The sequence below is a fragment of the Amia ocellicauda genome, chromosome 6 (genome assembly GCF_036373705.1).
Source record: "Amia ocellicauda isolate fAmiCal2 chromosome 6, fAmiCal2.hap1, whole genome shotgun sequence".
NCBI lineage: Eukaryota > Metazoa > Chordata > Actinopteri > Amiiformes > Amiidae > Amia > Amia ocellicauda.
In genome coordinates, this window is record NC_089855.1 from 11,998,960 (window position 1) to 12,020,298 (window position 21,339).

General features: G+C 37.1%; 1 protein-coding gene across 1 annotated transcript in view; it reads right to left on the reverse strand.

Moving 5' to 3' along the window:
- st6gal2a (ST6 beta-galactosamide alpha-2,6-sialyltranferase 2a) overlaps positions 1 to 20,702 on the reverse strand; it is a 30,283-nt gene extending 9,581 nt beyond the window's left edge. The window contains exons 1-3 of the mRNA XM_066706153.1: positions 20,560 to 20,702; positions 8,934 to 8,991; positions 6,847 to 7,826 (exon numbers count right to left, since the gene is read on the reverse strand). Coding sequence (XP_066562250.1) covers positions 6,847 to 7,771 — 925 coding nt within the window. The 5' untranslated portion in view covers positions 7,772 to 7,826; positions 8,934 to 8,991; positions 20,560 to 20,702. The remainder of the gene's footprint in view (positions 1 to 6,846; positions 7,827 to 8,933; positions 8,992 to 20,559) is intronic.
- Positions 20,703 to 21,339: the final 637 nt, after the last annotated feature.

The window sequence follows — 21,339 nt, forward strand, 5'->3', positions numbered from 1 at the left end:
CTTGCATAAAGAGCAATAAATTATTCACATTATTACAGTTCTGGTTTATGATTTATTGGAATCCAATCTGACATAGCTTGCATGTCATACACAGAGGACTGGTAAATTGGGATAATAGATATTTGTCAAGTTTGTTAAATGAGGGATAAGGGATATAGTATCAAATACATTTTATTAAAAAGATGAGGTAAGAATGTCAAAATGAGTACTGGTTCTTATTTAATAATGATTTTATTAACACAATCTTGCAAAGTATGAATTGAATTGGTTTGTTGAAGTAGAACACCTTCTAACTCTCCATCATACCCCCTGTGAAGAGTATTTTTCACCTATTGATTTTCTCACATGAAGAGGATTCTTACATATAAAAGAAAGGCTTTGCTTTTAGCAACTTTTTGAAACATCTAAAAATCAATACCTTTTTAACAGATTTAATAAATCTGCAAAACAAACCACAAAAGAGCACTGAGTGTTATATTTAGAAATGCTAAAATATCACATAGATCAATATTATTTGGTTACAATTTCCCTTTATAGTTCCAGTCCCTGAATATTCAGGGAAAAGATTCACTGCACATTTTATTCTAACCTCTTTCACAGAAAAACAAGCAGGATTTCTTAATGGCTAGCATGAAGAAATCCTGCTTGTTTTTCTGTGAAAAAGGTTAGAATAAAATGTGCAGTGAATTAAGAAATGGAGAGAGAAATCTTCACACTTCAGATTTGTAATTTAAGCTTTGAGATTTCCTCCAGACACCTACACAAAGTGCAATTATCAATAGTATGGGAGCATCACTGAGTTCATGGTGAAGTCCCCAATTAAAGAATCACTGCTGGGGTAAAAACACAGCAGGGTGGCAAAGAAAGGAACATACTGACCGTTGACATTCCTGACATTTCCGAAAACAATTTCAAACATTTGATAGTAATTTGCATAATTTAAAGATTACCATTCTTGGTTTACAGTTCATGCGTGTGAATGGAATTATATTCATATGATCATTACAAATACTTCATCTGAAACAATAATACATCATGAAAAAACAAGCAACAAAAAGATTGCTTGTGTACCCTTTCAAGGTTACTTTTCATAGTCTATATACAGTAAAGTTTTAGTTATATTTTGTATGTTAACTGCAACTTTGGAGAGGCCAAAAAAAAAAAAATCCATTCACTGCATTTTTCAAATGTTTAATAATGCAGGGGGTCCTCGCAATTCATCGACTCGTTGTTTCACAGTCATCACTAATGAATACAGGATGGTTTTTCGTTTATCACCTGTCCTCAGAGCGTCGTTGTCAGCATTTGACATCGGCGCTACAAAGTCTGTGATCTAAGTATTGGCTCACGATGGTGGCCAACACATATTATAAACTGGTGTGATTACAGTATGAAAATAATAAAAGAAAAACCAGAGCAGTCGAGAACGAGCGGGTCCTCACTACTTCTCCATCTTTGCACTCCTCCTACTTTATCTTCCCATTCTTTTCTCCAACTACAGACACTGTGAAAGTACAAAATTATATTTTTACACTAAATCTTAATATCGTAATGGTTTCTAGACTCAAGTGGTTAGTGAACTTTTTTTTATATGCATTCTCAAATTCACACCCAATTTTATGAAAAATAATTTCTCTCAAATTTTACTAACAGTACAAATTATTTTAAATGTCTTGATTTTACATAATGTGATGTAATGCTTTGGAGATAGGTTCAATAAAAAGTGTTGGCGTTTAGAAACGGTACAATACTATGTTGGGTTCATTGACTGGGGTCATATAGTAATGGTTACACATTTATTTTTAAGTAAAGTTATCGTGGTAATGAGTGGTTTATGGTGTTTAATAGACATTTGGATGGGTACTTTTATTTTGATTTAGGGATGTTGGAAAGCATCTAGGGCTATTCCCATTATTTCTTATGGATATTAATTCCCCTTAAATCGGTCATCTTGCAATTTGCAAACGCATCCCAGATAATTTTTGAGGACCCCCTGTAGTTTGAAAGGCAGAAATCTCTGCATAATACAGGGCAATTAAAGTTCTAAAACAAACAGCATAAATCTTTACTTATTATAAAAGTCCAGTACTACACAAAATACTGAAGATATCATCATATTCAGCACTGACTGATCCTCTGCTGGTTGAAGATTTCCCCAGGACACCTTCACCAGCATTCAGCAGTGAACACATGGGCTATAGCTCACCATGCTGGCTCGCATGTGCGTGTGTGCAGTAAACAAACACGCACAACACAGGAGGTCAAGATTATAATTTTAAGTGTAATATCAGGGTTTTAAATGGGTAAAGCCAGTGTTATTATATTTATAGGTATTATCAATATGATTATCAGGAAAACCAAGCCAATCATCCCCCTATAGACTGCATTAAAAGGTAGGGAAGAGGCTTTACGAATTCAAGTGACAGATACAGATACAGATACAGTTCAAGTGCAAGTCAGTACATCAGAGGGAAACTGCAAAAACAAACAAAAGGAATAGTTTACAATAACTAATTTCTGTACATCATTTATAATAACTGAAAACATCAGAATAAAATAATGTCTAAAAAACAGAAATGTTGATGCAAGGGAAGGAACTTGGATTCTTGAGGTCTATGGATTCTGTAACACAGCGGAGTTACTGAATTACACCAAATATCCAAGATGTATTGGGGATGTTAAGCAAGTTCTTTGAAGGAAATCAAGTTATTAGATGCAGTCAGATTCCAATAGCTACATCAAATTATTTTAAGTAAAACATGGTACAACCAAGGGTCAAATTACATAATTCCCAGCTCTTTTTATGGTACCACTGATATGGCTTACATGGAGCAATGATTTTTTGGTTTTCTTAACAATGCACTTTTCTGCAGTAGGTGGCAGTGAAAGGCCATAGTACTGCACACTTCAGTGTTGTCAAAGGCTATATGTAACATTATTTTGAACAGGAAGAATGCGATTAAACAAATCTTTACACACACTAATGTCTTATACCATTTAGTATTAGTAACTGCAATGCAACAGAAACTCCTGCTTTTTGGCACAATCTTATTCCGATATGTCGACATTGTGAGGAGATAACTCTGTAGCTCAGAACATACTGAGCTACTGAGTTACTGGTGATGACCAGAAAATAATCTGGAGTGACAGGTGAGTTCATGGGACAAGTCAGAACTGTGGGCTATGGGGTAAGATTTTATTTATAGATTTTCGTGTTGCATTTGCAAGTAATAAAGGCGACTGCAATTATTTTACAATCGGATTATCAAATTAGAACATTCTGGAATCATAAGGGCGTCACCATGAACATACACACTTAATTTTTGTAATCCACGCACTTGTTTTACACAAATAAATACAATTCAAAATTAGAGGTTGACCGATTAATCGGGGCCGATAACAGCTTTTTGAATATCCTTGGTTATAGGGAACAAACAAATAATTTAACATCATAATAATAAACAAATATGACTCTACAAATTGAAGACTTGTGCAAATAACTCGGTAGGAATGAGAAAAGATCATGTGCACACCATCTTCCATACTTTGAAAAGAAAACAAATGGCAACCTCAAGACTTTAGCAGCCATATTATACAGACAGCATTTTGCAGGCAGGATGGAAGACTGAAAAGAGGTTTTGAGAAGCTGAACTTACTGTGTTCAATCTCCTGCCAAAAATAAAGGTGGGAGTTTTCTCAAAATAATGCCAAGGAATATACACTCACCTAAAGGATTATTAGGAACACCTGTTCAATTTCTCATTAATGCAATTATCTAACCAACCAATCACATGGCAGTTGCTTCAATGCATTTAGGGGTGTGGTCCTGGTCAAGACAATCTCCTGAACTCCAAACTGAATGTCTGAATGGGAAAGAAAGGTGATTTAAGCAATTTTGAGCGTGGCATGGTTGTTGGTGCCAGACGGGCCGGTCTGAGTATTTCACAATCTGCTCAGTTACTGGGATTTTCACGCACAACCATTTCTAGGGTTTACAAAGAATGGTGTGAAAAGGGAAAAACATCCAGTATGCGGCAGTCCTGTGGGCGAAAATGCCTTGTTGATGCTAGAGGTCAGAGGAGAATGGGCCGACTGATTCAAGCTGATAGAAGAGCAACTTTGACTGAAATAACCACTCGTTACAACCGAGGTATGCAGCAAAGCATTTGTGAAGCCACAACACGTACAACCTTGAGGCGGATGGGCTACAACAGCAGAAGACCCCACCGGGTACCACTCATCTCCACTACAAATAGGAAAAAGAGGCTACAATTTGCACAAGCTCACCAAAATGTCCATCCCTTTATGACCACCATGTACCCATCCTCTGATGGCTACTTCCAGCAGGATAATGCACCATGTCACAAAGGTCGAATCATTTCAAATTGGTTTCTTGAACATGACAATGAGTTCACTGTACTAAACTGGCCCCCACAGTCACCAGATCTCAACCCAATAGAGCATCTTTGGGATGTGGTGGAACAGGAGCTTCGTGCCCTGGATGTGCATCCCACAAATCTCCATCAACTGCAAGATGCTATCCTATCAATATGGGCCAACATTTCTAAAGAATGCTTTCAGCACCTTGTTGAATCAATGCCACGTAGAATTAAGGCAGTTCTGAAGGCGAAAGGGGGTCAAACACAGTATTAGTATGGTGTTCCTAATAATCCTTTAGGTGAGTGTATAAGCCCAAGGCACAAAGCTCTGGGGTTAAGCAAAGTAGGTGTTGAACAATAACTTTCTTCAGTACGGTACTGGTGGTACTTTAACTTTTGGATACATTTACATCCTCAGTTTCTCAAAATATGGCTAACATTAACTCTATATTCCAAAGATGTTTTACTACGCCTCCAAATTCCAACAATGAATAGATAAGAACATGGTATTTCCGATAAGCGATAAGAGTTGTTTTTCCTGAATTTCCAGAATGCCTCCGAAACTGGTTAACATTTCTGATTTGTCAGGTTTACTAGTCATGTTAAAACATGTCCTTTGATTAGTCACCCAAGATAAAAGGAGCTTTTGTCAGAAGAAATCTTTAAAGCTATGCAAAAAAAAAAAAAAAAAACCTCAGGGTTTGAGCATGCAGATTTCCTGGCATTCAGGCAATGAACAGGTGTCATTACAAATCTTAGCTTAAAGACATGTTTTTTCCCCCCCTCTGCAATAAGAATGACATATGGAACCACATTTCAAAATGATGGCCAATTACACAGGCTCCAGTTCGGTTAATGCAGCCGGGAAGATTATTTTTGTTTTGTTTTTATCTGGTGCAATACTTATAAAAGAGCAAATTCTTTTAACAAAAGATTAAATTAAAACACGCCATATGGATTTGTTAACAAGGCTTGATCCCAGTTCGGACATTTTGGACTCCCAAAGTATTGGTGAAAGCTGCAAGAGACTATTCTCCCACAGCTGTTCAATACATTAACTATGGTACTAAATGGGGAATCCAAGAAGATTATAAAACAAAAGCATGAAGAATTAACTAATTCACTACATAACTGCTTTAAAACAGTATGCCACCAGCCTGCTCAAACAAGATGAGTCTACACATACACATTATATATACACAGTGCCTATAGAAAGTCTATACCCACTTTAAAATGTTTCACCTTTTGTTGCCTTATTGCATGTGAAGTATGGTGGTGGCAGCATCATGTAATGGGGATGCTCCTCATCAGCAGGGACTGGGATACTTGTTTGCATAGTAGGGGAAATTAATGGACCAAAGTAAAACGGAATCCTTGAGGAAAACCTGCTGCCCTCTGCAAGAAAGCTGAAACTGGAACGGAAGTTCACCTTTTCAGCAAGAAAATGACCCAAAGCACACAGTCAAAGCTATATTGGAGTGGCTAAGAAACAAAAGGTAAATGTCCCTGAGTGGTCCAATCAGAGATCTGACCTAAATCTCATCAAAAATGTGTGGCAGGACTTGAAGATTGTTATTTATCAACACTCCAAGAAACTTGAACAATTTTGTAAAGAAGAATGATCAAATGTTGCCAAATCTAAGTGTGCAAAGTTGGTGGAGACCTATCCCAACTGACTCAGCTTTAATTGCTGCCAAAGGTGCATCCAAGTATTAAACCAATGGGGTTTGAAATCATATCACATTATGATATTAAAGTTTTATATTTTTAATATATAATTTTGGTTCAAAATAATTCGTTTTTTCCCCTTAACGGTGTGAAGTATGGTGTGTAGATTAGTGGAAAGAAATCCTCATTTAAATGCATGAAAATCTGAGGCACTGACAGCAAAATGGGGGGTTCAGACTTACTTTAGGTAATTAATATATTCCTTTTATATTCTGATTTTTTTATTATTATTAGGGTGTTAACTATTACTCCAAAACAAAAGCAGGAGATTAACAGATGAATCTGTACGGTCATGGGTTTAATCCCAGGTGGGGGACACTGCTACTGTACCCTTGAGCAAGGTTTTTTTTTATCTAGATTGCTCCAGTACAAACCCAGCTGTATAAATGGGTGATTGTAAAGTAATGTGTAAGTCACCCTGGATAAGGGCATCTGCTAGGAAATATAATTAATAATAAGGAGGCAGACTCCCTTAAGTATCTGCAGAACAATATTAGAGCATTCATCATGTTCCTTAGTTTGTCCTTCTGTGCTCTTTCATAACGTTGGCTAAGACAAGTAATCCCACAATTTAGTAGGTATCAGGTATCAACTTTCAGGCTTTAAAACACTTCAAGAAGAACCAAAAATATTAAAAATTCAGCATAGTTATTAAAATTGGTGTACTGAATTCACAAAGCTTTTAAACCACAAGATTTTCTGTCTCTTATGGACATTTACCTTCCTTCTCTTAACTTACCAATCTCTTTGCCCAAGGAAGAGTTCAGTATGGCCCCTGCCGACGTCACCACAGCACAACTTCTGAATCCTAAAGGATAGAGCTCGTTGATGGAAACCTTGGGAACAAGTTTGTCCCAGCCCAGACTGGAAAAGGGGGCCTCCGTCCCATCCAGAGAGCGCACCCTTATCTGGCTCTTCAGCTCACACAGAACCTCTTCTCCACTGAGTCTAGTCCTCCTTTTACCTTTGTAGTTAACGTGGTGCTTATTAGCATTAAGGTAATCTTTCATGGCCTTCTGCAGCCGCGGCGTGAGCATCTTTGAAGACACGTTGCCTTTCCACAGTTTGTAAATGACCGACTTGGATTTCAGAAAGTAGTATTCTTCCAAGTCATCCACAGTATCCAGCAGCTTCTCCCTCCTGCGGCTCGAGTTCCCCAACCTAGATTTCCTTCTTGTTATTGGCTCCTGCTTGATTTCTTCAGGATCATCCTCATCAGGGTACAGTTTCTCCATGGTGTGTCGGTCGTCCCGACTCATTTGTTGCTGACCAGCAGCGAACCAAATCCCACCAGAGCTGCTCCGTGTCGTTCTTCGATCTCTTGACCTGGTGTTCTTCCCATTGGTCTCGAGACTGTACCGTGTTTGTATAGGCTTGGACTGTAGGTTAACAGCAGCCTGTTCACTAACATAGTGGTAATTGAAAAGGTCGCTATGGCTGTTGGGGTCCGAGGCGGCAGCCTCTTGTTGAGAGACCATGATGACCCGGTTGTTGCCCTGGATAGAGGTCAGCCTCCGCGTCTCTGTGTAGGACATCGAGCCTGTGGCATTTGGATCGTCCACGCGGTAGTCCATGAAATAGGTAAATAGTGCCAAGAACAGAAGAACCCATGCCAGCATACCAATGAGTACCATCTGCTTCCATTGTTTGATATTGGATTTCATGGTAATGGCAATTCACAGTTTTTCCAGGCGTTTGAGCAGCAAGTTCAAAAGGGGCCTAAAAAAATTAAAAACAGGGTCATTTAGTTAGGGCAGAAAACATTCTGCCAATTGACATGACGGTTTACTGGGTTTGCTTTTATTAGATAATATTCACGCACATTATAGGTTCTCTGTACAGCTTCTCATGATGACAAGTTCCTAAAGCATTTTAGAGCTTATCACTAATGGCCTTTAAAAATATGAAAGTTTTATTTAAAAATGTACTTGATATCTGAAAGTATTTTTTCTCCCTGTTAAAAGGACAAAGATGAAATTGCAAAATGCTTTACTTTACCCAGATATAACCATGCAAGTCAAAGTCTCTCCTACACTGAACTATTGAGATTACAAAATACAGCACTTTGAACTGCCTAAAGTGTTGGTGGAATCAAAATTCAAAATTCCTAGTTGCAACACTATAATGTCCCTACAGAAACAATATCGTTAATATTATAGTGAGGATGGAAAAATTGTATGTTGGGGCCGTCTCATTTTAGTGATAGTGATAATTTTGAGCAATTGGCTATTTATTTCACAGTGATAATACATAATGCTTTCCCTAGGTATAACACGTGGTTGTACATCATGGGTATATTGGGAAATCTGTTAATGTTTAATAGTTATTACAAATATCAGTTTTGTTTGCAGGGTACGAGCTAGAGAAAGAATACATAGGGGGAACATCCAGACTCCGTGTTTAGTACACAAATTATAATAAAACCCAAACGGACAAGAATATGATCCAATAAATAGTACAACTTGTATCTTACTGATCCACAGAAGTTGGAGTGTAAAAGTACAATGTGAAAGAATTGTAGCTATATTTACAACTAACAGATTGCTGCCAAATAATTGGCCACCTATGCCAAAATCATCCCTCAAACAGCTCCACACCAAAAGATAACACAGCAACCATGATCTACCCAATCCCAATGTTAAATTACAATAAAACTATTTAAAACAATCTGGCAAAAATAGATACAATGTCACAATAGCACTCACAGGCACTAGGGGACATATGAGTTTTGAGAGGTTAATTAAGTAATGACAAAGCAAAATCAGGTAAGAGCATATGAAAAAGAATTGCAGATTTATTTGAAACACTAATTACAGCAATACTTACCTAGATCGGTACCCCTTATTTTGCTAACGCCATTTTGTTCCCAGCATGCTGCATGAACCTAAAAAACAAGTGACACATAAGTAAAATGATGCAATAAACTATGCAACCAGAACAATCTCTATCTTTGCATGCAGGCTGCATAAACCATTCTAGTGTATCTCCAGCCTTTAAAGGTTCAACTAGAAGCAAAAAACCAATAGGGCCAATGATACAGGAAGTACATGACAACAGCACATCAAAAAAAGGAAGAAAGAAAAATAGGTTTTATGGGTGGTGCATGTTAGCAGGTTTTAACTTCCTTCATTTATGGGGTGCTTATACAGCCTACTAATTTAAAATCAAGTTGAAAGCTATACTTTTGTGGGTGGCTAATGACAGAAGGGAAAATGTTCCTGGTTATTAACCCATACATTTATAAATGTTGACCGAGAGATCTGAAATCTTCAGAAGACAGTATGGAATCACTTCGGCTAATTTTGTACAAGAAACTACTGCCTGCAGACCTCCCACACACTTGAGTACTTCAGCGTTTTGGTTAGAGTAATCAAGAGAAACACTCAAGTCAGCGATGTGAGGCACTGCAGTGACAAAGCATATGGCAACGATGAAAAGAACACCTGGAATTCTGGGAAAGAAAATAAATACAAAATTCCAGGGATTGTAATGCTTTTTGATAAACAGGTTTGAAAACATACACAAGGCTCCACAGTTTAAATATATTACTTTGAAAGACTTGTTTTAAGTTTGCCATATTCTGTTAGAACCCAACAAGTATTTATGCACAAATGGAGAGAGACACACACACACACACACACACGCATATAGTTAATCTACGGTTTAAGCCTAGGCTGCAAAAAAAAGGACAGAGGAGTCTAAGAACTCATTTACTGACACCACAGGGGAACAATAAAGATCCATGCTTGTGGCTACAATTAACCGATGGCAAGATGTGTTGCAGATGTAGTTTGCAGTTTGTATACGGTATCCAGAGGAATCAACTAACTATCAAATGTTAACAGGGTTCTGCCCCAAAGTTAATGTTTTTTTAAATGAAAGGAAACAATATAAGGTGGCACAGTGGACTGTCCTAATTTCTCCAAGTAGAAACCACAACATGTAAAATTAAAAGATATGTATTTAAGCTTTAAATTGAATATTACCAAGAAGTGGAGTTCTTATAACTTAATGAGCCTTAGCAGGTGGGTGAGTTTGGACATATAAGTATCTGTCATGACTGCCTTACAGCACTATATGAACTGCATTAAACAAATTAAATGTTTTGACCATAGGAGGATAGTTGAAGCATGAAGGTCCTCCTCAGTCATTATTGCTTCAATAACAATGGACTGTGTCACAAAGGTAAACAAACAAGAATCTCATGTCATTGATGGAAACTACATTCCAATATTCAAAGTTGTTTCCAGGCTGGGGAAAGTGTGTTAGTATGGTCAAGACATTAGACACAGACCATTATATGACATAAGCAGTCCTCTTGCCCCCTTTAAAAAATAAAAGGCAAAGTAGGTGGTCCCATATTTGCAAAACACATGCCTGTCTGATGTATAGCACACCGAAATTCAAAGTAGCTGCAATCTAAATACTGGATCACTTTACATACGCTGAACTCTGAATAGTGAGAGGCAATGCGATGACAGCCCAAATTTGTCTCGCTCCCTTGTGGGTAATGGACTGAAAGACAGGAAGCTGATCCCAGGTGGCAAAAACAATCCACAGCTGAGATTACTGGCAAAGTCTTTAATGATACGAAAAAACTGTGAAAAGACAAGAGAAGAGAAGCAGAATGGTCTAATTTTCTATCACTAAGAGGGAGTTAAAATGGCTGATATGTGCTTGCAATACACGGATTGCATAAAGACACTACAGACACTCTGAAATGAAGTCATAGGTTTACTTAATTTAAAAAAAAAAAAAAAAAAAAGCATTATGTGGATAATTTCCAAACCATACAAAATGTTAGTAGCCTAATTACCCATTGTTGTTTTGAGAAAGTATTGGTGTCTGGTAAATCATCATATCATAATTCTAAATTTTGAGTTAATTTAAAATGTCAAGCTGCACGTACCGTTTGTGAAAAAGCAATTAATGTGAATTAACGTGTATGTCCCATATAACGCATGTACATCTAAAAGTTTGTTTAGTTAAGCTGTAGATGGAACACACAACAGATTAGAGATTTTGACTGGAATTTATGCAAATTAAAACAAAAAAGGCTGTGTCCCTTGACTGACCCATACAACATGGCCTGATTTTCTTACATTTTAATTTATAAGACAACCAGTTCCTGACCACTTGCCAAAATGAGTAAAGCAAGGTGTTAGAAAATCTTCAACATGAAAGTGGATAGGGATTCTGTTTGAGGCAAAGGAAAACACTTCTGGGTTTCTCGTATGACGCATATGGAAACGGCCATATGGCGTTTCCTGGGAGGGATATAAAACATTGATTGAAGTGATCGACACTTACAATTGAAGAACAGCTACAACAGGGTGTATAATCATTATGGGAAGAAATGAGTGAAATGGTTTCCCCTGGTGATGAAGGAAATCAATTCTTCACATGACCACATTTCCATGGTTTATCTGACTTTCTCTAAGTGAATCAATGTAACCCTATTTCTTCCTACTTCACGGATTAATCAACACAAACTACCGCGGTTTACTTTAAGAAGTAAAAACTCAAAATTAAGGATGAATTAACCTATTGAGGATACAATGAGAAACTCAATGCCACCAGTTGGATATATACCAGCATTAAATGGGACACGTTCCAACGTCAGCAAGGTGACCATTTACTCGAGATGAAGAAAAAAAAAAAAAAAAGTTGGCATTTACGAAGTAAGAATGGTCCTGCCGATTCTCTTTCAACCCCCCCGTCGCTCCCGAGAACACAGGCCCCTTAAGAAACCAGCTGCTCATTTCCCAGGCTGAGCGAAATGCCACAGGGCTTAAACCACTGATAATATCAATTCAGAGGTCAGTCATCAGCCTGCAATCTCTTCAGCGCACACATCAGGAGGTGGCAGTCAGGAGAATGTTAACTTTGGAATTCGTCATTCGAAAAATCGTTATTTTACAAATCAATGCCTTTATACAAAACAAGCCATGAAATGAATACTCCTTTTCTAGAGATTTAAAAAGGGAAGAGAAAAACAAAAACCCACAGTTTAATAAGTATTGGTAATTAAATGTAATGTATTACTTAGATCTTCTCTGGGTTGGTCCAACACTGATTCAGCTTAGAGACAAATGTTAAAGTCTTCTAAATCAATAAAACAAATACATTCAACTAAAATGAAAACAAGAGCTTCTACAGACTCTTGCCAAGTAAAAAAATGTGTCAATCATTCAGTTTCAGAAGACATCTCTGCATTTCATTATAGAAATATCTGCACCAACCATACATTTGTGGGTTTCATGTTATAAACCAGAAATGGATATCCCACAGAGTTTAAAAATTAACCATCAGAACTCCCACCTGCTTAAAATGAGATTTTATGGTTTAATTATTAAATCAGTCATCAGTGAAAAGAAAAATAATCCAAGAAATAACAAACCTCCATTCGAAAAAAACTGAACTGGTGGAAATGACAAACTACAGAAATACCTCAAACTCGACCTGAACAAAAACAAAGATCATACACAATAGTTAACCCCCTTTTAAGACTGGGGAGTGTCGTCTGATATGCATCTCACACGGCTGGTGTCTGTTTTACTGCCAGCCATTCCTTCATGCCTGACTGAAGCCCAGCTGTGCGGTAACACACTCATCTCAGTCCTGTCAAGAGAACGGCAGGGGCCGGTGAAGCATGTCAAAGCTAAATGACAATGCAGAATATGGGAGATGCTCTAGAAGAAATTACTGTCTGTAAACTGTGAAGTGGTGGGTTGTTAAATGCCAGCTGAGACCTTTCAGATATCCATTGTGTTCCCCCTCCCCATTTATGAATACAATTACTATTAAAAAAACCCACTAATATATACTTTCAATTTAGCATGATGTCTGTTGCTTGATCATAACTATTGGCTGAAAATTGGCCATGGAGAAAATAGTGCCCTGTATTGGTTTACTAGGGATTTGTAATTTCCCTGCACCCAGAGGCTTGAAATAAAATGGAGTATACTTTAAAATTTTTACAGTGAAGTTTCCATCCAAAAAAATAAATAAACAGTCCAAGATAGGTGATATTAAATAAAGAACATTTAAATCATCAACACTGTCATATTTAAAATATTAGTATTTTCATTTGGTGGACTAAAGTCACATTCAAATGTTTAAGTTAAAATTTTAAACAGCAATATAGAAGATCAATGTAGAGAAATTTAGGAACCCATATAGTTTTCCCTTTGTGTTAATTTAATGCAGTGTGTGGTAAAAGGAGAGAGCTGATATTTCTTTTCCCTTTAAATAGTGGTAGAAAATATTTTTTGAATAAACCAATTTCTGATGGACTACATGGGATGGAATTGGTCTGGGCTTTTTCCAACATTTGGTTTGGCCGAGTGACCGACTACACTCATGCACAGATCTAAATGGTGTGTGCATGTGACGTGCATATAATAATACTGCTTAAGACTCCAATGACGCAGCATGTCGTTTTATCAAAAGCAGTTTATTTTTTAAGTCACAAAGCAGCAGGGAAAAAAAAGACAAACATCCAGAGTTAAATTATATAAACCATAGATGCCCTAGAAAAATATGATGACCAGAGCTAGATTATAATCTTTTGATCTCATGGAAACCCCTTCCATTCAGCTCATCTATGATTTTGTAAAGTGGTGGCTGAAATTGCCGATTGAGGCTTTTCTTATTCTCTATTAATCCACATATATTAATATATATTTTAAATGGTTATGTCACAACCTTTTCTAGGAGGATTACAAAAAAAAAAAAACTGGGATTTTATCCTCAGCAATTAATTTACCTGTAGTTATTCTAAGAATTGTGATAAAGGTGGGATTAAGAAAATATACTGGGGGTACATTAATTAATTAATCCTGTTACTCACCCTAAAATATTGTAAAACACATACACAAAATAAGCTATTTAGGTTTTCTTTACACCAGAATTCCCAAAGATTCGGTTAAAGCTACACACAGACCCAGTGTTAACAATAAGATTTAATTCAACAACACAGACATTTAAATGTCTTATGAGCTGCAGTTTGGTTTGTAAGCCAACACCAGGTGTTGGCCTTTTCATGTTTATTGCCTTATTTTGAGTCTGAATGAGAAGACTTGTAGCTAGTGTTTACAAAAATGGCATCACTTGTCATTTTCATGCTTCAACTATCCTCCTATGGTCAAAAACATTTAATTTGTTTAATGCAGTTCATATAGTGCTGTAAGGCAGTCGTGACAGATACTTATATGTCCAAACCAATTTACTGTTGCCTATTTGTAGTTAGTTAATTTGGTTGGTACTTTTGAGGAGCTCACATTGCAAGAGCATGTTTGTGGTAAAACTACAACTAATGTAGGCAAGTTTTTTATTGTAGTTTTCCCATTTTTAGGTTTATTTTGTCAGTCAACATTTAACACAAGTGTAGCAAAGATGGTCACAAAAAAAAAAACAGAATAGATGAAACAAGTATAGACCTTTATTTGTAACACATGCCCACTACAGTACAGAATTCCAAATCCAGAAATACGTGCTGCTCCAAGTTGTTCGCTGGAGTGAACAGAAACCACCAACTGAAACTATTACGCCTGGGTAGTCGTCAGCAGTTTCCCATTATGCCCATTAAGTCTTAAGTCTCAAGTCATGCTTATTCTGCTACATTACAATACAGCCAGCAGACTTGTACAAGCAGAAAGAGACCAGGAAAGGAACAATAATTACCATTTTGTGAGTGTACTACTGCCAGCTGCAAGTAAAACTAATTCTACATCAGGAAAGTGGGAGTAGCAAAGACGGGGGTAAGGTTAACCGTTTCCGATGCTAGAGGCAAGCTTCTACTTTTATAACACGAGCTGCACTTACATTTGACACCCAGTGTTTGTGCATTATTGGTCAAGTTCAAAAATGTTGACCATTCCTGAGGTTTCCACCACCAAAGAAATGTCTGCCAATCTTTTAAAATGTTCAGATCTGACCCAACTAAAACTTTGTAACTAATGAACAAAGCAAGTCGGCTTTTCAGTGTATCTTTTGAACAGTCCTGCAGCATTAAAAATATTTAATATATTCTGAACTTCCTTCTCTGTGGATTGAATGCCTTTTTGTTTGTATAACCAATATTTGCTCCATGAGCATAGATAAATAAAATAAATAAATTATAAAAAAAAAAAATTAAAACCTCACCTAGATAATACCATACATACCAAAATGACCTTCATTCCAGAAAGCATTTTCTCTGTGCCTGTAATAGGTCATATACTAGCCATACATCTTAACATTAACTAAAATGATTATAGCATTGATGTATGGCAGGTGAAGAGATCCGTCTCTATAGTTATCAATTGTGCGTATTTTCTGATTTGTACAATGTTTACAATTCTCGCACAATATACATCCAAACTGATAAAGTTTGCCAGGTGGCCTTTATTCCTGGTGCACACCAAAGTAGGAGTAACCATTTTAAAGATGATGGAAGGTGTGCAAGACAGGACTGAAAAGAGAAGCATCAAGGAAGAGATACTGTAGCAGACAACCAATTCTACAGGACATGGACTGATGTTTATGGGGGACTGTGAAAGCAAACTGGCAATTGTATAACCAGCAACCGACCAGCAACTTAAATGAAGGGTGTGGGGCATTACCATCCCATCTAAATCATGGATTGTATGGCACACAAGTGGATATCATGGATACCAATGGTTCACACCTTTTCCCTTTTAGTACTAACAACAATGTGTGGAATCCATTATATAAATCTTTCATGTGCCAACTATTCCATTAATAGCACCAAAGGTGGTATAGCCTAGCTGTTTAGTCAATATATAACTGGTGTGCATCACGGAAAATAATATTTCCAAGGAGAACACAGTCACAGCCCATATTGGAGTCATGTTTTGCATAACACAGAATGGAAATGTAGCAACAGCACGTACTTCAATTACTTTTTGTGCCATTTAAACATCATTTGGTCCACCATTAACAACTGAACTTTCCACTAAAACAGCTCTGCAATCAAATAGCACGTCTAGAAGTTTAAATGAGTATGTCAGAGCATGTATAGACCTCAATATCTTGGGGCTAATGATACATGTAATCAGTGCATGACACCCAATACAATTCACTAACCTTCAGATTTGGTCATTTGATGATAGGACTTTATTCCACATCACTGAAACAATTTTTTGATTGCTCTGAACCAAAGAAAAATAAATATTCAATTACATCCCTAAAAGGATTTCTAACATTTTAAAACAAACCAGAAGCTAAAATGTCAGGAGAGTAAAGAGAGGTCAATGAACTACTTTTGTCTGATGCGTTAGAAAGGGTAGAGACTAGAAAGAGAAATCTTCTAGTTAAAGGATTGTTCTCTTAGAAATCACCACCAGATGTGCGGAAGCTGCTGCTTTAAAATTAAGATTAAGATTAACCCTTAAAACTGATATGTCATCAAGTCAACATGAATACAAGAATAAACTCGTCTATCAAACACAATTATTAAAAAAAAAAGCCATTCAATTTGTGTTCTTTTAAATGCAGAGTGAAATCAGTATCTCAAGTCCACTATATTTAATAGTCTTCTAATCATTATGCGCTAGATTCAAATATCATAGCTTTGTAAAAACGTTTTGAATCCATTTTCTTGATACGCACACTGAATTCAGATTTGGCCTTGGATACCCAGTAGAAAAGATTACCTTGGGGGCGATAACTTTTTTAAACTATCGGCAACTGTCAGAAATAAATGGCCAATCGTTTTTTGAGGTTGTACGCAACAATATCCTTGTTAATAGGGGACAAACACAGCCTCTAGTGGTGAAATGAAAAACATCACTGACTCCTCATGGAGTTCATGGACACGTGTGACGTGGCTCAGATTATTGTTTCTACCAATGAAATACTGTGTTTCAAAGGGGATTATACAATTTATTTGATTGGGAAGTACAATAAATATTATTTGTCCTTTAAGTAGTTTAGTAGTGAAGAATAACAATTGCTGTGTTTATATTTGATATGAAGTTATTGTACACGCAAAGCAGCGTGTCCGTGGGTGCGGATTTTCAGGGATATAAGTGCTATGTAGCTATTTATAATACTGTCAGAGTCGTAAAAAAAGTACCTTCCATTTTATTTTGTTTGTTTTCAATGTTTGATTGACTATGTCACTACAACTTGTTTACGTACCTCTTCTCTCAGCCGAAGTTGTTAAGCGAGCATCGATTTGAAGTTCCAGCCATGCAGCGCCTGCACACTGAGCCACGTCACACGTGTCCATGAACTCCATGAGGAGTCAGTGATGGTTTTCATTTCACCACTAGAGGCCTTGTTTGTCCCCTGTAGCCAAGGATATTAATTCATACAACCCCAAAAAACTAATCGGCCATTTATCGGCATTCATTTCTGCTGATTGCCTATAGTTTCAAAAAGCTGTTATCTGCCCCGATTAATCAATCGACCTCTAATTTTGAATCGTATTTATTTGCGTAAAACAAGTGCGTGGATTACAAACATTAAGTGTTTATGTTTATGGTGACACCCTTATATGATTGCAGAATGTTCTAATGTGTCCTTGATAATCCAGTTGTAAAACTGTAGCCGCCTTTATTACTTGCAAATGCAACACGAAAATCTATAAATAAAAGTAAAACAATGCGTGGTGCTGTCACGTTTATTTTATGTTTACATCTACATGCATTTTTTGAGAAATAAGAAAGGAGTTCTACTAAGAAAAAATAATCGTCCGATTAATTGGAAATCGGCTTTCCCCCCCACCCTAATTATTGTTATCGGTTAAATCCACTATTGGTCGACCTCTACCTTGGAGATTTTGTGTTTTAATAACATATCTTTAAAAACACTACACAACTGAATGTCTGTAGTAAAGAATAGACTTGGTGCCTTTGATTTTTTAAATAACCTATCCGTGTTCCTTTTTTCCTGGACCTTCGATATGGAATGTATTTCTGTAATGAAAAATTAAGAAAAAATAAAATATAATCTCTGAATGCTCAAACGTGCTTTTAGTTTACAAGCAGGAACATGTTGAAAGAGGATCACATAAAAGCCACTGTTAAAACTATGACCTACTTACAGAAACCTTACGTTAGATTGACTAGCAAGATTTAGGCCAAATGCTCCCCTTAACATTGTTATATGCTAATGACACATCTTGTATCTGTGTTTTTCATTTTTATATTTTATTTATTTTTACTGTTGCTTTACATCATTAACCATCAAACCCTGCTTTTCCAGATTAGCAGGGACAAACGCACCCAGGGACACAAATGGAAACTGGGCTTCAAGGCATTCAAGATGGAAAACAGGAGACACTTCTTCACACAGAGAGTCGTCACAATCTGGAACAAACTCCCCAGCTAAGTGGTTGAACCTGAAAATTTGTGAACATTTAAAAATACTGTATAGGATCCTTGGATCACTTAGTTATTAATGGACACCAAATGAGCAGGATGGGTCGAATGTCCTCCTCTCGTTTGTACACTTTCTTAGGTTCTTATTTATTTTCAAATACAGTAATATAAATAGCAAATTGTAAATTTTATGTTCTTATGTGAAATATGACCAAAACTGCAGTCTTGTCACTATGATTTTAATACACATGAAGGAAAAGGTAATTGGTATTTTGCCTATCAGAGGTTTTTTTGACACAATTCTAACGTTTTCTCAGCGTTTGCAAAGACAATGCAAATATGGAGTCCATGATGTTACAAATTACATGAACTAATTTACATTAGTGGAATGAAGATTCATTCATTGTCATCATATGAACTATATAGATATTAGATCAATTAACACTGATACATCGAAGTATAGAAAGATCATTGGGATCATCTGGGAAACCAAGGAAAAGGTCTGTAAAAGTAGGGAACTGAATTATTCCATTGCTAATGGCCCAGGTAAAGGATTTGGCAGAATCTACAACAACAAAAGTGTACAGCAGAGAAAAAGTACTCTGTGACTGATATACATCAATACCACAGCAAGCTGAATGTGAATGTAGAGACCCAATTTTAAATCTCTTCACCAGAGAATATAGAAACTAAGCATATTCAAATCACCACAACAGATCAACAAGCCCAGTGAAATCTTCAAAACCCACTGCTTCTGAGGAACAAGACCCCATCCAAACTAGACGTGGACTGAACATTTCCCAGACCTGAAGATCTTTCAGACAAATGAAAACAGGCAATTGGAGCAGATAAGGCCTGTGTCTGCAAATGTTCAGTAGCTAGTTGGGCAACCTGGGCAAGAATCCCTATTTTGCACACTGACAAGCCTGCATCCTTTTGGATAGTGGATTGGCCTAGGTATAGGCTCTCAAATGTGGTTGAAAATACATGAAACTTCACGTTTAAATCAAGTTTAAAACACGATTGGACTGTTAATTGGACGGTTAATTGGTATACATCAAATTGGCATTACTGCATTTTATTGGTTATTAAACATCAATTGTGTGGTGAGTCTTTGTTGTTTGCTCAATGCGATCACATCTGATTTTCTGAAGCTGCTCCGACATGATGCTAACAATTGAAGCTATAAATTGTAATTCAATAACATTATTTATTTATGCTATAGTGGATCAGTGTTGTCCAAATGGGGAAGAAAAAAAAAGGCTTTGTTGAACTGGAATTGATCCATTATATGAACACCGCATCATTTTAATTACAATTACAATTGTGCCACAAAATGTAATTGAACCTCGTTATCTGAAAGATACATTATATCCACGTAATGCTAACATACCTACTGTTTATTATGTAAATGCACTGTAAAGAAATTCATATCAAAATTATGTTACCACATACCACTGCCAGTCAAAGGGACATACAGGCTTTCACAATGATATCATTTCCATGATTTGCTTTATTTGAAAGATTAAAATCTGCCCCTCAACGACAAACATGAGCTGCCATGGAAAACAACTACCCTGTTGGGTGCAAAACGTCCACACACTGCCGTGAAAAGGGCGCTAATTTACCACCTTCATGTCAAATTGAACTCACAAATATTAATATTATCGATCTTATGACATCCAAGCCATTTGTGTGTTGCAAAACTATTTTTCAGATAGTCTACTATACCCTATACCTTATCATGGAGGTTCAGAAATATAACCAGCTGGGATGAATGCTCTAAACAATGCGATAGGCTACATGTTATCTTACATATTGAAAGTAAATGGCGTGGATTTACTTAATTATAGTCACATATTTTGGTAGTTTACTCACCAGTGTAAATGCCCTCGCTCTGCAACACAGTGCTTAAATCATTTGCTTTAGGTAAACACAAATGAATGATCCTACTTTGTGCGCCAAATGGTCAAATATTTCGAAATAATTCCCGGTTATCTGCAAAACACATTAGAAACATGCCTGCCCTATGCTGCGCTATCCGAAATCAAAAAAGTAAAAACGGAAAAAAATGCTTTTGAATCCAAGCCTCCTTAGCGGGCAGATCGCAAACAAAGGCTTACCTGCTGAAAACACCATCCTCTATGGTCGGTCAGAAAACGGATACATTGTATTATTGTGGGAAATCTTACGGATTGCGCCCACCAGGCATGTCCTCACTTCTCCCAAAAATGCACGACTGCCAGCAGATGCAGCACAATGCCCCCGTCATTGTGCGTTTTCTCTGCTCCATCCCATTTCCAATCTGTGTTGGAAACTGTGGGCGGGGACAAATGCAGCAAGGAAACGATGGTCACCTTCTTGTAGCGCAGATTTCCGCAGTTGTGCGCAGATCTGCAGGTTCCAACGCTCCCATTGGTGGAGCCGCACAGACCCGTGCAGAGCTGCGCAAATCTGCGTTGACACGAACGCTGGGAAACGACTGCTACCTAGTTCATTCTTGTGGGACAGTTGTTCAGGCTGCAATTTTAGGAAATCCGACGGGCAAATGGAAATTAATCCAGGACTGCTGCCGGTTTCGTTTCCTTCCTCTATACTCCTTATACACCGTGTAGTGCGATGTCACGTTTCCTTCTGGTTAGTAGTAGCAAATCATTCAAAAAATAATGTATCTCTGAAAAGCTGTTAGCTGTTCTCATTGCAGCGAGACCAACCATTTTGCACGAATTAAAGTTTTTCGCTTGCATGGAAACACACACACACACACACACACACACACACACATCAAATATTAAATAATGAAATCCATAGACAAATAGTATGATTAAATGCAACAAGGGCGTTTTGTTCTGTCATTCTTAATGTTTTCCCAAAGGTTATTTACATTTCAGTTAATCATATTA